General features: G+C 38.6%; 1 protein-coding gene across 5 annotated transcripts in view; it reads right to left on the bottom strand.

Annotated features, from left to right (window-relative positions):
• fggy (FGGY carbohydrate kinase domain containing) overlaps positions 1 to 15326 on the bottom strand; it is a 364543-nt gene that overhangs the window by 39577 nt on the left and 309640 nt on the right. For 2 of the 5 annotated variants that reach the window (XR_011961146.1, XM_072574222.1), the window contains one exon: positions 8567 to 8661. The exons of the other annotated variants lie outside the window; for them this stretch is intronic. Coding sequence is in view for 1 of the 2 variants with exons in the window: in XM_072574222.1 (XP_072430323.1) it covers positions 8567 to 8661 (95 nt within the window). In the remaining variant the exon portion in view is untranslated. The remainder of the gene's footprint in view (positions 1 to 8566; positions 8662 to 15326) is intronic. 5 annotated transcript variants of the gene reach the window in all.

The following is a 15326-nucleotide window of genomic DNA, read 5'->3' as shown; positions in this document are numbered from 1 at the left end:
GATCGGTGCTGGGTCCACTGCTTTTCGTCATTTATATAAATGATTTAGATATGAACACTGGAGGTGTAAGGGACAGCGAAGAAGGTTACCTCAGAGTACAACGGGATCTTGATCAGATGGGCGAATGGGCTGAGAAGTGGCAGATGGAGTTTCATTTAGATAAATGCGAGGTGCTGCATTTTTGGAAAGCAAATCTTAGCAGGACTTATACACTTAATGGTAAAGTCCGTGAGAGTGTTGCTGAACAAAGAGACCTTGAAGTGCAGGTTCATAGCTCCGTGAAAGTAGAGTTACAGGTAGATAGGATAGTGAAGAAGGCATTTGGTATGCTTTCCTTTATTGGTCAGAATATTGATTATAGGAGTTGGGGCTGTACAGGACATTGGTTAGACCACTTTTGGAATTCTGGACCTGGTCTCCTTCCTATCGGAAGGATGTTGTGAAACTTGAAAGGGTTCAGAGAAGGCTGACAAGGATGTTACCAGGATCGGAGGATTTGAGCTATAGGAAGAGGCTAAATAGCCTGGGGCTGTTTTCCCTGGAGCATCAAAGACTGAGGGGTGACCTCATACAGGTTTATAAAATTATGAAGGGCATGGATAGGATAAATAGACAAAGTCTTTTCCCTGGGGTGGTGGAGTCCAGAAATAGAGGGCATAGGTTTAGGGTGAGAGGGGAAAGATATAAAAGGGACCTAAAGGGCAACTTTTTCACGCAGAGGGTGGTGCGTGTATGGAATGAGCTGTCAGAGGAAGTGTAGAGGTTGGTAAAATTGCAACATTTAAAAGGTATCTGGATGGGTATATGAATAGGAAGGGTTTGGAGGGATATGGGCCAAGTGCTGGCAAATGGGAAAAGATAAGGTTGGGATATCTGGTCAGCATGGATGAGTTGGACCGAAGAGTCTGTTTCCATGCTGTACATCTCTATGACTCTATGACATGAAGTTGCTGGATCTTCATATTAATTACCCTTGAAGTATGCTGCAAAAAATTCTAGCATTCAACATGAGAGTACCTTTTAATTGTGTAATAACGTTAACGATTTCCAAGCAAGCTCTTAGGCCCATGAAGTGAATGGTTAAAAGTGTAGATTCTTATTTCTTCAAGTTATCTACTGTTAGCGATTTTAATTCACATACCAAAAAAAGTGTTATGACTTTCCTGTCTTTTATCTTCCTTTTTAATCCAACACTTCTTTCCCTTCATTTTATTTATCTGCTTGTATCTGATATTGAATTTGCCCACTCTAATTCACTCTCTTTCTCAGGCCTTGCTCTATTTATTTCTTAATCCATTCGTTTAATTGCTCAGGAGATGTAATGTTGATCCTGTCATTCACCAAGGTCCCACATGCCCTGTTGCATTTGCTGAGTCATTACTTGCTCACGTTTCTGGCAATTTTGTGGAGAATAATGTGTTGAGCTGAAAAATTTAGAAAATAAATCAATTAATCAAGTGAGACCTTTATGATGGTATTTCTGGACCTTTACTCACTTCTTTCCACATAGTAGATAGAACTACTGATCAGAATGGCAATTTATGCTAGACCAACAGCAATCTGAGATTAAAATTTCAAAGCTCATTCAGTGCAAGATGCATGTCACTGTTTTGACAGTGTGTTTGTTAGAATGTTACATATAAGTATTTAAAGGTATGTTTATGCTAATTTGTCTGTCATTACAGGAAGTAATGCACCATCATGAGATTCAGTTCTCTTGCACAGTCAACCAGCATTAGTAAGTTGAAGTAGCAACTATTCTAAACTAAAGCTTTATGTTCAGTCTGTAAGACTGCCCTCTGCCTTCTTTGGTATTAATCTAGAATGAGATAATACTATAGTTGCTGTCATTCCTAGCCTTCAATATGAGAAGTCAAACCAACACAAATGGAGAACGAAGCATTTAACAATGAGCCAGACATAAACAAGCACAGTGAGCCAAGTCAATGAGATCACTATAATGGAGACACCCTATATTCCCTTAATTTAACCTCAGGACTGAAAATAAAGCAAAATGACATTTGAACTCACTTTTCCTTCAGGTGTAACAATGCCAAGAAGGTCGGTACATCAATATGCTCACCAGAAGAGCTATGAAATGATACTACAGAATTGTTTCTGCAAATGCAAACTCTTAAAAGTTCAATTTGTACAAAATTTTTGTTTGAGAAAGTGGAATGTAGAATGTATGCAAAGTTGTAAGCTATTAAATTGACCATAGCCTGTATCGAAAGAATCTGCTATTTTGACACATAAGTTTTGATACCAACTTTAGCCCTAGGAGAAGCTTGCCGACAATTGCACCTGACATAACCAAATGTAAAATAGTGCAGTGATCCTTCAAAATCAAGCACATGTCAGAAGTAGAGAGAAAATACAGGAAATGGAAATCCCAAATCAGCATCTCGCCCAAAACTTCATCATCTGGGGTATCCCATCCTGTTTGCAGTAGGAACCTCTAGGGGCCAGATCTGCCATTGTAGTCATTTACATACCCATGAAATCTCTGCCAAACATCGAATGAACATTGTCATCTTTGCGATGAAGGATGAACAAGATAACCTGCATTATAGTGGTTTAAATCAACCAGCCAACTTACACTGTATAAAGATACTAGATCATATCCTGGCAGGTACAGCTAATTCTAGTGAGCTAGCTATAAGAATAAATATGAGATAGTCCCTAATGAATCCAACAGAGAATTCAGGACAAAATTATTCATAAAGTGAATAGTAAGAAGATGGAATAAATATCCCAAGGAGCAACTGAAAAACATGGATATATTTAAGGAAAAGCTAGCTACATATATGACAGGGAAAGGAATAGAACATGTTGATAGGATGAAATAAAAGGTGGGAATGTATATTGTTGATAAAGTTACATGAAGAGGCTGAGAGAATCATAAACAAAGGCATGGGCCTTCTTGATCAGATCTGTTCCAGGGCTGCAAAGATTTTTAACATTTTATAAATAATAAGGATGTAGGTTACAAATAACATCCTAGAATATTTTACTGAAACTTAGCTGGTCACAATCAGAGCAGTAGAAAGATTCCAACTATTAGTTTCAGGTTAAGGATAGAATTCTAATCTTGATTGCTAGCCAGTGATGCACAAATTTTGGCTCTTTCTCCATAGATTGTGAGATTTATTTTCTCTCTGCATTATTAAGCTAATGCACCTCTATGTACATTAGCCAGTGGCACCTCTGAGATCAGGAGCTTATAAGGCCTTACAACACATCACTGAACACTGAAAACCAATCTCCTCTACCCTGGAATTCAATGAAACATAATATCAGTAACAATGTACAAAACACATAAATATGATGACTGATATAACAAGCAATGCAACAAAGATATATCCACTCCTTAGAATTTCTGGAATTTCTATTATTATGAAATTCTCCCTGCTGTTTTGTCTTGCTTCATGCTGAAGAGGTTAAAAAAATAGAAAATAAGATGATCATGTGTTAGGCTGCACTGAAAACAGTACAAGGTCAATCCCTCTTTTTTTGCTCAGTCTGTAATTTATTTTTCTCAGACTAGGCTTAACTTTCTTTTGACAAAGCTTTTCACAGGGTTGTGTATGCAACAGTACTCTGCTCAAATAATAGGGTTACACTTTTTAAACAGTGTTTAGTTCATATACAGTGCCATTCAAGACTAATCATAGATTTATTTTGTGGCCCGTGTTATTTAGCAAGCTACGTCAAATGTGTCAGGGTTGAAACAATATCCAATGGTGCATGACTTCAAGCTGTATGCTGTTGTGTATGGGACACAGTAGCATTACCAACACCCATGTTGACATTAGCACACACAGTGTGGACTAGCAGTGTGCAATAATTTCAAGACAGGTTGTTAAAATATTTTTTGCCTTCTCATGAACATCAATTTTCTATGGAATCAAGCTAATTTGATGCTATATCCTTGCAAGTCAGAGAAACTATATTCAACAAGGTCAAAGGACCTTGTAAAACAAAGTCACTTAAGACCCCAAGCAGTTCTTTGCTTCAACAGTCTGACTTGTAGGTAGGAAAGGTAGGTAGGTTTACTATTTCTTATGAGCCCCCACATGGAAAGTTCTGTTTGAAAATGTCAGATAAAGACAAAATGGGATTGAGTCAGTGCTCTCCTTAGTAGAAGATCCAACCACCAATTATAGTCTCGGGTCTCACTGACCACTTGGATTAAGTCATGCAGATTTGGTGACATATGTAGAACGGTAAAAAAAAATCATCTTTTCAGGATGGAAGAGCAGAAAATTGTAAAGGAAATACAATTCCTACCTTGCTTGTTCTAACCATTGTGTTTGTTTTTCTATATTCAGTATAGTAGCAGGGTTCAAATTATGTCAATTTCATCAAATTTCATACATGGCTCTCTGTGAGGCCTAGCAAGCTTTCTTGCACTACCTTACGAAACTCACCCCATTAGTTGCCTATGGCATCCCTCAAGAGCGGTCCTAGCCTGATTCCACCATTAACCATACGCAGAAAAACTTGCCACTCGCACGATATGGGCTAGACTGACATCACTGTGGTTTTCCCAATCTTTAAACCCTGGCTGAACACCTGGTCATGCATTTTCGGGTTGCCCTTCACAAGCAACATCATTGTACAGCATCCCCAATGCATGCTGCCCCTACCACATAGCTGCCCTGGCTAACAGTATAATCACTAGGCAACACAGCTTACCTGCTCTTAGCAAATCCCAATTTATCACCTTCTCTAAGTCACTGCTACTCTGTCCTCAATGTCTACTGTAGCCCAGCATTTTATAATGTCTAATAGTGGCATGGTGGGATAGTGGTTAGCACTGCTACCTCACAGCACCAGGGACCTGGATTTGATTCCAGCCTTGGGTGGCAGTCTATATGGAATTTGAATATTGTCCCCATGTCTACTTGGGTTTCCTCTGGGTACTCCGGTTTCCTCCTACAGTCCAAAAATTATAATCCATGCAAAATTGCTCTGTAGTGTCCTGTCATGTACAGATTAGGTGGGCACCAATGGCAAATGTGGGATTACGGGTACAGAGTCGGTGCAGATTTAATGGGCCAAGTGGCCTCTATCTGCACTGCAGGAAGTCTGTGATTCTAATGGGAGATCATAATATACAGACAAGCATTCAAACAAATTCAAAGATTTTTTTCATTAGAAACGTATCTATTTCTTCTTGAATCTGTTGATTGATTCTGCCTCTACAACCTTCTGAGACAAGTAGTTTCTCTCATCTTCGTTTTGAACCTCCCTCCCTCTCACTCTATATCTATGATGTCTTGCTTGATCTTTGGATTCTTTATTTACAGATGTGAACATAAATTAAAAATAGAGACTGTATTTTGCTGACAGAGTACAAATGAATTGCGTATGTATTGAACAATGACAATTTTACAATCCAAGGTTGGCTGTTGCAACCATCTCTCATCTACTGGAAAATAGTGACAATCAAGGCCTGTCTGGCTTGCAGCAGCTGATTTGCTGAGACTTGTCATGCACAAGCCAAGCTTCCTCCTCCTCAGAAAACTGCTCCTGGTCTCCCAGTTCCTCAGCATCTAGCACATCATTTTATTGACTGCTCCACTTGAGCATTGCAGGATAATGCAATGTATGTTGCCCACAGTACATTGCGGAGGACTCCCAGACTGGACCAAAGTAGTAGAACCTCATCTTCAGAAGCTTATCGTCTGCTCCACCATGCCCCCAGTTGAATCATGGCAGCATTATATCTGCGCTCTGCATCAGTTAAGAGGTTGTGCAATGGTGTCATCTGCCATGGTTGCACTGGTTAACCTTTATCTGCCAGTGGCCAGCCTTGTAAGGTTCCCATAGCAGGAACACAATTAACTCCAGAATGTGTAAGTTGTGGCAGCTGCCAAGGTAACAGCTGCTCACCTCCAAGAAGGAGAATCAGTGATTACAGAGCACCTAGAAATAAATGGAATAGAACTCCTTCCTGTTGCTGAATTCTGCAGAGCAGATACACCCTAAGGGTGCCATAGGAACATGAGGAATTAGGAGTCGGAGTAGGCAATTCAGCCCTTCCACCCCACTTTGCCATTTGACAAATCATCGTCAATCATATACTGGTCTCAACTCCACTTTCCTGTCTGCTCTTCGTAGCCCCTCATCCACTTTTCATCAGAAACATATTTCTTTCTTTCTTGAATCTATTGGATTGATTCTGCCTCCACTGCATTCTGGGGCAGTGAGTTGCTCAGATTGACAATGCTTTGAGAAAAGTAGTTTCTCCTCATCTCATTTTGAACCTACCTCCTCTCACTCTAAATCTATGATATCTTGTTTGAGACAGTCCCACAAGGGGAGGTCATCTGTTCAACGTCCACCTTATCAATCTCCTTTAGCAATTTCTATATCTCATTCAGCATCACCTTTCATTCTTCATTCTTCTCAACACCAGCAAATACAAGCCCAAGCTATTCAATCACTCCTCATTCGACAGCCCTTTCATACTTGGAATCAATCTGGTGAACCTCCTCTAAAATGCCTCCAGTAACTTCATCAAGTAAGGAGACCAAAACTGGACACAATACTCCAGGTGTGATCTCACCAATATGTTATATAATTATAACAACACTTCTTTAATTTTATAATCCAGTCTTTTTGTAATAAATGCCAGGATTGCATTAGCCTTTCATATCATATACTGCACGTGCAGACCCACTTTCTGTGATTCAGGCATAATGACGCCTGGACCCCTCTGCACTGACACACTTTGAATCTGCTTCCCATTTAAATAATAATTTGCCCTTATATTTTTCCAGCCAAAATGGATAACCACATATACACATTAAACTTCATCTGCAGATTCTCCTAGCCTATCCACATCTTACCTCTTCATCACAGCCTGTTTTCCCACCTATCTTAGCATCATTTGTGAATTTTGCTGTGTTACAGTCTGTCTCTGCTTGTAGCTCATTTATATAGATTGTAAATAATTTAAGTCTGAGGATTGAACCATGTGGCACCCCATTAATGAAGGACCCATTTTTCCGGCCCCTCTGCTTTCGGTCAGTCAGCCAACCCTTTTTTCAAGCCAATACTCTACCCTTAACCTCTTGGGATCTAAGATAATCTAATTTAATTTAAACCATTAGGTTGGAAAGATAGGGTTAGTCTCCTTGGAGCAAAGGACATTGAGGAAAGCTTTGATGGAATTGCACACAATTATGATTGGTTTAGATATGGTCAAATAAAGACAAATTCTTCACATTAATTTATTGGTTGACAAGGGCTAAGGTACACAGATTTAATATTTTGGACATGAATTGCATGGAGAATGTGAGGAAGAATTTTATTAGTAGGAATTAGTAGGAATGACTGCCCATTAGGATGGAAAAAATCAATGATTTCAAAAGAAAATTGGATGGGTACTTGAATTAAATAAACTATGAGGGCTCTGGGACCGGATCAGTGAGTGGGGGTGGTAGAACTGCTCCACAGAAAACTCTCAGGAACACCCTGGGCCAAGTGACCTCCTTCTGTGCCATAAATGATACTATGGCTTTTCAAGATAGTATTATGAAGCAGAAATAATGGAATCCAGAAAAAAATAATGACAAACTTCCTCCAAACTCAAAAAAATGTTACTAAGACATTCAACAGCTTGTACTTTTATTTAACAAGGCAGACAGGAAAGGCACAGGCCAGATCACATTACCCTCTTTGTTTATGTCAGATATCATGTTTTGGTCTGTGACTAAGCATGACATGCAGTGTGGCATCTGTAAACTGTGCCAAGTCTGGCAAGCTGTAGACGCTACATCTATGATAATGATCTCTGGGATTTTATACCAATACACTTCAGCATTATGGACATGTGTAAATGTTAAATGATACGAGCACCCACCACAAGAGAAGGGCAACAGATGTCATTTGGTGTCAGGTAACAGTAAACAGCAAAGGCACAAGGGGCTTCTGTTCTTTCTCCCTTTTGGAAAACATCACGCAATGAAACATCTTTTAACTTCTTACAAAGATTTTTTTGTAGCAAGGACGTAAAATACAACAGCACCCCTTTCCTTCAGCTTTTTCATATTGTATTTTTCTATCCTAAACACTATAAGTGGTGGTATGCCAGGCACTTGTTTAAATATCTTGCTGTGTCACTGCCTTCTGGGTAATGCACTAGAATAACCCAGGCTGGATAAACCTACAGGCTTCCCTTAGGGAAGCGTTGCCACTTCACTGTAGTACTGTTGAGATCAGAAATTCAATGTGGGTGGAACAGCAAAACAAGACATATCCTATTGGTGTTTCACTTTATGGAACAGTTCATTTGAACATGTTGTACCACTGAGGAAATCATTTATTACAACATTAATAAATGCACTTTGAGGAGAAACAAGGACGATAAGAGCCATAACACAGGATTTTTCATAGCTTGTTTTTGAGAAAAAAAATCTCTGTCCATCTGGCATTGAATGTTGAGGTTACAATTTGCTGGGAGTTTTGAATAGATCTGAATGTGATGCAGATAGGCCCAATAGAAGACACAGTTTTATCACAAAATGTGCTATAAAATTTTCCAGTTAAACCATACCTGTAATGATTTAAAATCACCTGATGCACATGCTCCTAGAATAGCAGCGCCCACCAAAACCGATTCGTCCTCCTTGGCAAGGACAATTGGCATGCCTAAACAAGACACATGAATGCCTGCATTACATAGTATATAACATTAGAATACACTGAAAAACATTGTGTTGCATTGATCCTAGTCACTTTCTTTATTTGAATTATTATACTATTTTAAGAGTAGCATGGTGGACTAGTGGTTATCACTGCTGTCTCACAGTGCCAGGAACCTGCGTTCAATTCCACCCTGGGGAGACTGTCTGTGTGGTGTTTGCACATTTTCCCCATGTCTGCATGAGTTTCCTCCCATAGTTCAAAGATGTATAAGTTAGGTGGATTGGCCATGCTAAATTGCTGTTGTGTGCATGCTAGATTAGCCATGAGAAATACAGGGTTGCAGGGAAAGGGCAGAGGAGTGGGTCTGGGTGGGATGCTCTTCAGAGGGTTGGTATAGGCCGAATGGCCTGCTTCACAATGTAGGGATTCTATGATTAATTTGTAAATCACGTAATTTGTAATTCTGCTCCTGTATCTTATGATCTTGTGGTCTTCTGGTCACCAAGCCTCCAGGTAATTAAAAATTAACAGGCTTAAGGCTTGAAGATTTTCCTTTTGTTTGTGAAGGACAAGTAATTTCTTGTAAATTCTTAAGTGCTGTGTAAAGTGTTAAAGTACCTGCGTAGCAGATGATAAACTTTTAATTATGGATTACACAGAGGGACAAAACAAAACAATGCAAACAGAACTGATCCAAAAGACAAATGAGAATACATAATTATTTGTGATCTCTAAATCAAGTAGATGATCCATACCAATCTCATAAAGTTTATTTGACTTAATTTATAAATATTTGAATATTGTTGAAAAGTGAGACATGTTGCCAAATATTTATATATTTCACGGTACAGGACAAATGCAGGAACGTCACGTTTTAAATGTCCCTAACACTCCAAGGAAAGATGTGCTGGTGTTGGAGGGTTTCCAGAGGAGATTTACAAGAATGAACCCGGGGATGAAGGGCTTTTCATACATGGAGTAGTTGAGGACTCTAGGTCTGTACTTGATGGAGATTAGAAAGATAAGGGGGGGAATCTGATTGAAACTTACAGGATGTTGAGGGGTTTGGATAGAGTGGACGTGGAGAGGATGTTTCCACTAGTAGGAAAAACTAGGACCCAGAAAGACAGTCTCAGGGTAAAAGAATGACCCTTTAGAACTGAGATGGGAATGAATTTCTTTGGCCAGAAGATAGTGACACTGTGGAACTCATTGCAGTAAAAGGCCATGGAGGCCAAGTCATTGAGTATATTTAAGAAAGAGAGAGATAAGGTTCTTGATTAGTAACCAGATCAAGGTTATGGAGAAAAGGCAGGAGAATGGGGTTGAGAAACATATCAGCCATGATAGAATGGTGAGCAGACTCAATGGGCTGAATGGCCTGATTCTGCTCCTGTATCTTATGATCTTGTGGTCTTCTGGTCACCAAGCCTCCAGGTAATTAAAAATTAACAAGCTTAAGGCTTGAATATTTTCCTTTTGTTTGTGAAGAACGAGTCATTTCTTGTAAATTCTAGCAAGCATAAATGAACCATGCTATAAATATAATTGATTATCATAAATTGGTTGTTCATGTAGCTATTCACATACCGAAGATAGTTCAGCAAGTGCTGCCTAATTTGGCATCACATCTAATCGTAGAGATTTTGTTCGAGTTTTGCAAGCCCAGGTCAGTTGAATATAGTCTGTCTTCTGCTCACTGAAGGAATATGTTCAACTTTTGGACTAATTTAATGTTTTCAATAGATACTAAGTCCTTAAAGAGAATTGTGGCTGGCACTCACATTGACATAATTTGTAGTTTTTGGCTGTTCAACATGAACAGCAACATTTGCATTGTCACATACTTTCTTGCTTTAGTGTCTGCAAGGTAAGCATTTATCTGTTGTATTTCAGCTACATCTTTCACTGATAAAAAGAAATGAAATAGTACAGATAGAAAGGCCAAGCAAATTAAAGGCTCTGTCATCAATAATAGATTCACAGAATTGTTACAGTACAGGTCATTCAGCCCATCATGTCTGTTCTAGCTCTCCACATTAGCATTTTATTGCCATCCTCTTGCCTTTTCCTCATAACCTGAACTTTATTCCATTTTAAATAACAGTTGTTTTGAATGCATTGATTGTACCTCCCTTCATTACATTCTTAGGCAGTGCAATGGCTGGAGAATTGATGAGTACAGACAAATGATAAGACATAACATATTTGAACAGATAAAGTGGTGAGAGACAAGACCATGATTGGACTTGAGGAAGTTGACAAGAAGTTTAAGTTTAATACATTTGTGTCAGCAACTCTTGGGATGACGGATGATCAGGATAGGACTCAGGCAACCTAATTTGGGATGTTAGGTATGTGGCTACATTGGAGTAATAAAGTATACAAATAACAAAGTAATGATTAAAAATATCATTAATAGAAAGACACTAGTAGGGGCACAGGTAGATCAAGACATATACATAAAAATAAATAACGAGTAGTATATGCCACTGTATCTGGCTCACAACTACTGTTCCCCATCACCGCTCATCTAGCTTGACATCAAGCACAATCGAACTCCTCCATCTACTGCCCAAAACTCCCCACCACTCCATATCATCCTTGAGTGCAAATATAACCCCAGCAACTTTTTTCAACGTTCAACCATCTTCTTAAACCTCAAAATCTTAAACCCCAACAAAACTGTGAAGAGATCATCATTTATTTATCACTAATGTTAGCATTTAGTGTCCATACTTAAATGCTCTTGCCAAGGTCGTGGTGAGCTGCCATTTTGAACCATTGCAGTCTATGAACTGTAGGTACCCACAGTCTCCATGTAGGTATCTCCATCGTCTCTGTTCCACCTTGCACAGTTGTATTGCAGTCTCAGGGGCCACTGGCATTGCCACCTCCAAACCTGCAGCAGTCTTTTGGACAGATCACCTATACCCTTGCCCTCCTGTGAGGATACAGCAACACTCTTTTTTAGATCCAAAAGATTGCTACAGAACCTCCAAATACACTCCAGAATACTTTCATACAATAGCTAAACTTCATCAAAATCAATGCAACTTCGTTAGATGTGAACACTGTTGGCAAAACCAGTATATATTGCCATCCCTAATTGTCCTTGAGAAAGTGGTAGACAGTCACCTTTTTGAACTCTGACAGTCCACTTTATTCCTGTGTTCTTGGCTGAGCCCTCCATCCTTCTTTTTCACTTGTCCTCTTTAAAGTCCCATTTAACAAACCTCTTTTTATGTAAGTAATTATCGACTTCTCCACCTCCTGGTACTGCCTGGCTTGCTGTGTCCTTCCAGCCTCCTGCCTGTCTATTTTGGATACCAGTATCTGCAGTTTTCTTGTCTCTTCATCTTAGGTTCAGCATCTATCTTTATGTGATTACACTTCTATGAGATACCTTTGGATGCATTTCCATGTTTTTGCTGTTACATAAATATAATTTTTGGCACTGAGATTAGCATCAATGTATTAAAATTTCTTGTTATAGGACTCTGTTCAGCCCTCTCAAACTGTCTGGCATTGTTTTCTTTGTTTTGAATAATAAGAAGCTTTTGTTTCAAGCTCCTTTTCACAAAATATTTATCTTTTCCTTATATATATACAAAAGCAACTCGGCTCCACAAACAAATATTGCAAAGTACACAAAAGTATCAAAGGGTCACTTTTTCACTCATTTTCTTCAATTCCATAAAATATCTGCTCTCTGTTCTGCACTTTCTCTTGTCACAAACTGAATTGTGGTTATTAATTCAGTTTGTACCATAACACAATACAGAAAGTGGCTATACCACTTAACTTCCGGCTTGCAAGTGTTTCTTTCCCAAAATTGAAATATTTGAAATTATATTGGAGGTACTGGAAGTCACAACCTCTCATGTCAAGTACTTTTAAAGCCAAAATAGCACCAAAAACTAGTTAAACTGTTGGGGAAAATGCTGAAACTTTGTCAATAGAACAAAGACTTTCATATTTGCCAGATCAGCAATAATGTAACCAGTTTTGATAATGGGATAAAAAGATCTGATAAATATACAGGAGATTCTCTTGAGACACAGGAACATTGCTTGTCGCACTGGGACTCCAAACATATTTCTGTATCTTTAATACTGTTGATTGCATGTCTAAAAAAACGAATAAAGGATGCATCTTAATTCTAAACTTCACACCACAAATTCTCTTTTCATCCATGATTGTACAATTTTGTAGGTGACAAGCTAGAATACTTCAACACTTTAGTGTCCAAACTACATAAATCTGAAAATGAATCTGCAGCATATGATACATGATAGGCAGTAGTCTTGTGAGAGATTCTTTCACAAACAATCTGATAAAAAACACATGCACAGACAAGCCTAAGCCTCTCTGTAGGGCTGAGAGTGCATTTTAGGCATGCTACACAGTTTCCATTCTATCTGCCAATACCCTAGATAAAAAAAGTGCATTCTGCATGAAGTTCTAACTAGCAATTATATAGATTATATGGTAGCATGATACTAATCCTGATAAAAAGAAATTCTGTCCTTATGCAATACGCAGCTGCTGTTTATTATATTTATAATATATTTGCTGTATAAGCTTATAACATGATCCACATTTAAATCAGTAAACACACATTATTGTAATCTGTAAATCCAACAGTTTTCTTAAGTTCTGTGAATGGTGCTTCTGATTGAAAGCAGAATTTTTTCATTGCCATCTACAGCTAGCACCCAGTCTACAGTAGTCACTGCATCAAAGTATCAAAAATCTGATACCAACATGCCATATACCCCAAGGTATCATCATAAACGTTTGCCCTCTAGATACCAACTTATTTTTCAGTGAAGGTTTTTCCATATTTCAAAACTTTACAAATATCTCCATAATTTTGAACTTCTGTATCACAGCCGTGCTTCATTTTTGTCCCAAAGTTAATTTCCTTAAAATTACTCATACTTTTATAACAGTTAAATGGCGTCACTGGTGGACAGGAATTGGCTCAGAAACATGTATTCTATCTCAAAGAGTCAGGTGGCTTTCCAGATAACTGCACAGATAGCTGTGGTGGTAGGAGACCACAGTGATCAATACCAAGAGTCAAGCATTGTCAACATGGTTGCAACACGACAAAAGGTTTACTGACCTGATACAAGTAATCAATACATAATTACATTTCAAATCCTACCAACGACACCCTGAGCTTCAAATACTATTCCAAACACCATTGTGCCTTCACTCACACACCAGTAATCTACATCAATTACGATTCAAGCCTCACAATCACATTCTGCATTTCACTGTTGCAAAGGTAGCACTGCTGCTAATCAAATCTGGTGTCCATATACTATCATTTACTAATGTCCATATACTATCATTTATTCAGCTGTAGCAGTCACTTCACCCCTGCAATTGAGTGGCATCTTTTGTAGGAAATGAATATCTTGTCATTGTGAAGCAGTCAAGCATATCTGCAGTCGATGGCTCACAACTGTTAGAACCTTTGCTAATTCTTCATTATTTTTATTTTATTCTTTTATCAGTTTTGGTTTGGAGCTGTGAACTAGGATGTATGAGAAAACAGTTTGGACTGTTCTGAACAGCTTGTGTTAAAAGGAAAACAAACCCAACAAGCTTTAGTTTATTCATGAGACCAGGCCTAGAAATTAATTGTAGCTTGGTTCCTGATCAAGGCTCTGCAGATGCTTTGTTCCCGGGGAAGAGCATTATCTTCATCAGTAGAAGTTGCCTAATAATAAGATCAGTTCCTGGGAATTAGTTACAGCAAGTTTGGAAAATTCCCTATGATCAAGCAGAAAGCAAATGTTGAATAGTAACTGGGGCCTTGTGGAGGAGGACAGACTCCTGTCTATCAAGGAGTGGTCAGAGGTTGAATTGAGTTTTAGATTATATTTTTGGTGAAGAGGAATATGACTGTTGCTACTACAGCATGAAGATTTGGAAGCTCTCTGCTTAACCTCCCATAAGCAGCTCTTGGAAGCTGAGCATAGAAAACTAAGTTGTAAGCATTAAAACTAATTTTAAACATTACTGCTTTTATTTGAGTGAACTGTAAAGGTAACCCTGATCGATTTCTTAAAAAAATCAACAAAGAAAATATCATCTATACCTTGCGGAATAATGTACAATCAAAACCACTTAAGCAATCTGGCCAGTTTTGTTTTATTTTATTTAGCCCTTAACTAAGTGGGTATGAAATAGCCCAGTGGTATTATTGCTTGATTATTAATCCAGAGATCCAGGTAATGTTCTGGAGGCCTTGGTTCAAATCCCATCATGGCACATGATAGAATTTGCATTAATAATCTGGAGTTAAGAATTGAATGATTTCTGTGAAATGATGTCAAGGGAAAAACCTATCTGATTCACTCATGTCCTGAACAGAGGGACTCCAGGTCAACCCACACCAAACCCCAAAACAAAGCCAAGCCTTAGCTAAACAGTTAAAATTTTCTTCAGGATCTGAACTGGCAAGCCATTATGGTTGCTGCCAGTACGTGGATTCAAGACAACAAAAGGGTCCACAAGACCTAAGTTGACTAAGAGTATTCATAGACCAGTATCCAGGAGAGTGCATGCCCTGGAAAGTTCACATACATCTGGGTTGGAATGGTTAAATTGCTTAGCAACATCCAAATTAGAACCAATCAAAATAAACATCT

Source organism: Chiloscyllium punctatum, chromosome 7, assembly GCF_047496795.1.
Source record: "Chiloscyllium punctatum isolate Juve2018m chromosome 7, sChiPun1.3, whole genome shotgun sequence".
Taxonomy (NCBI): domain Eukaryota; kingdom Metazoa; phylum Chordata; class Chondrichthyes; order Orectolobiformes; family Hemiscylliidae; genus Chiloscyllium; species Chiloscyllium punctatum.
The sequence above is the reverse complement of the archived record's forward strand: the minus strand, read 5'-3'. Positions and strand labels throughout refer to the sequence as shown.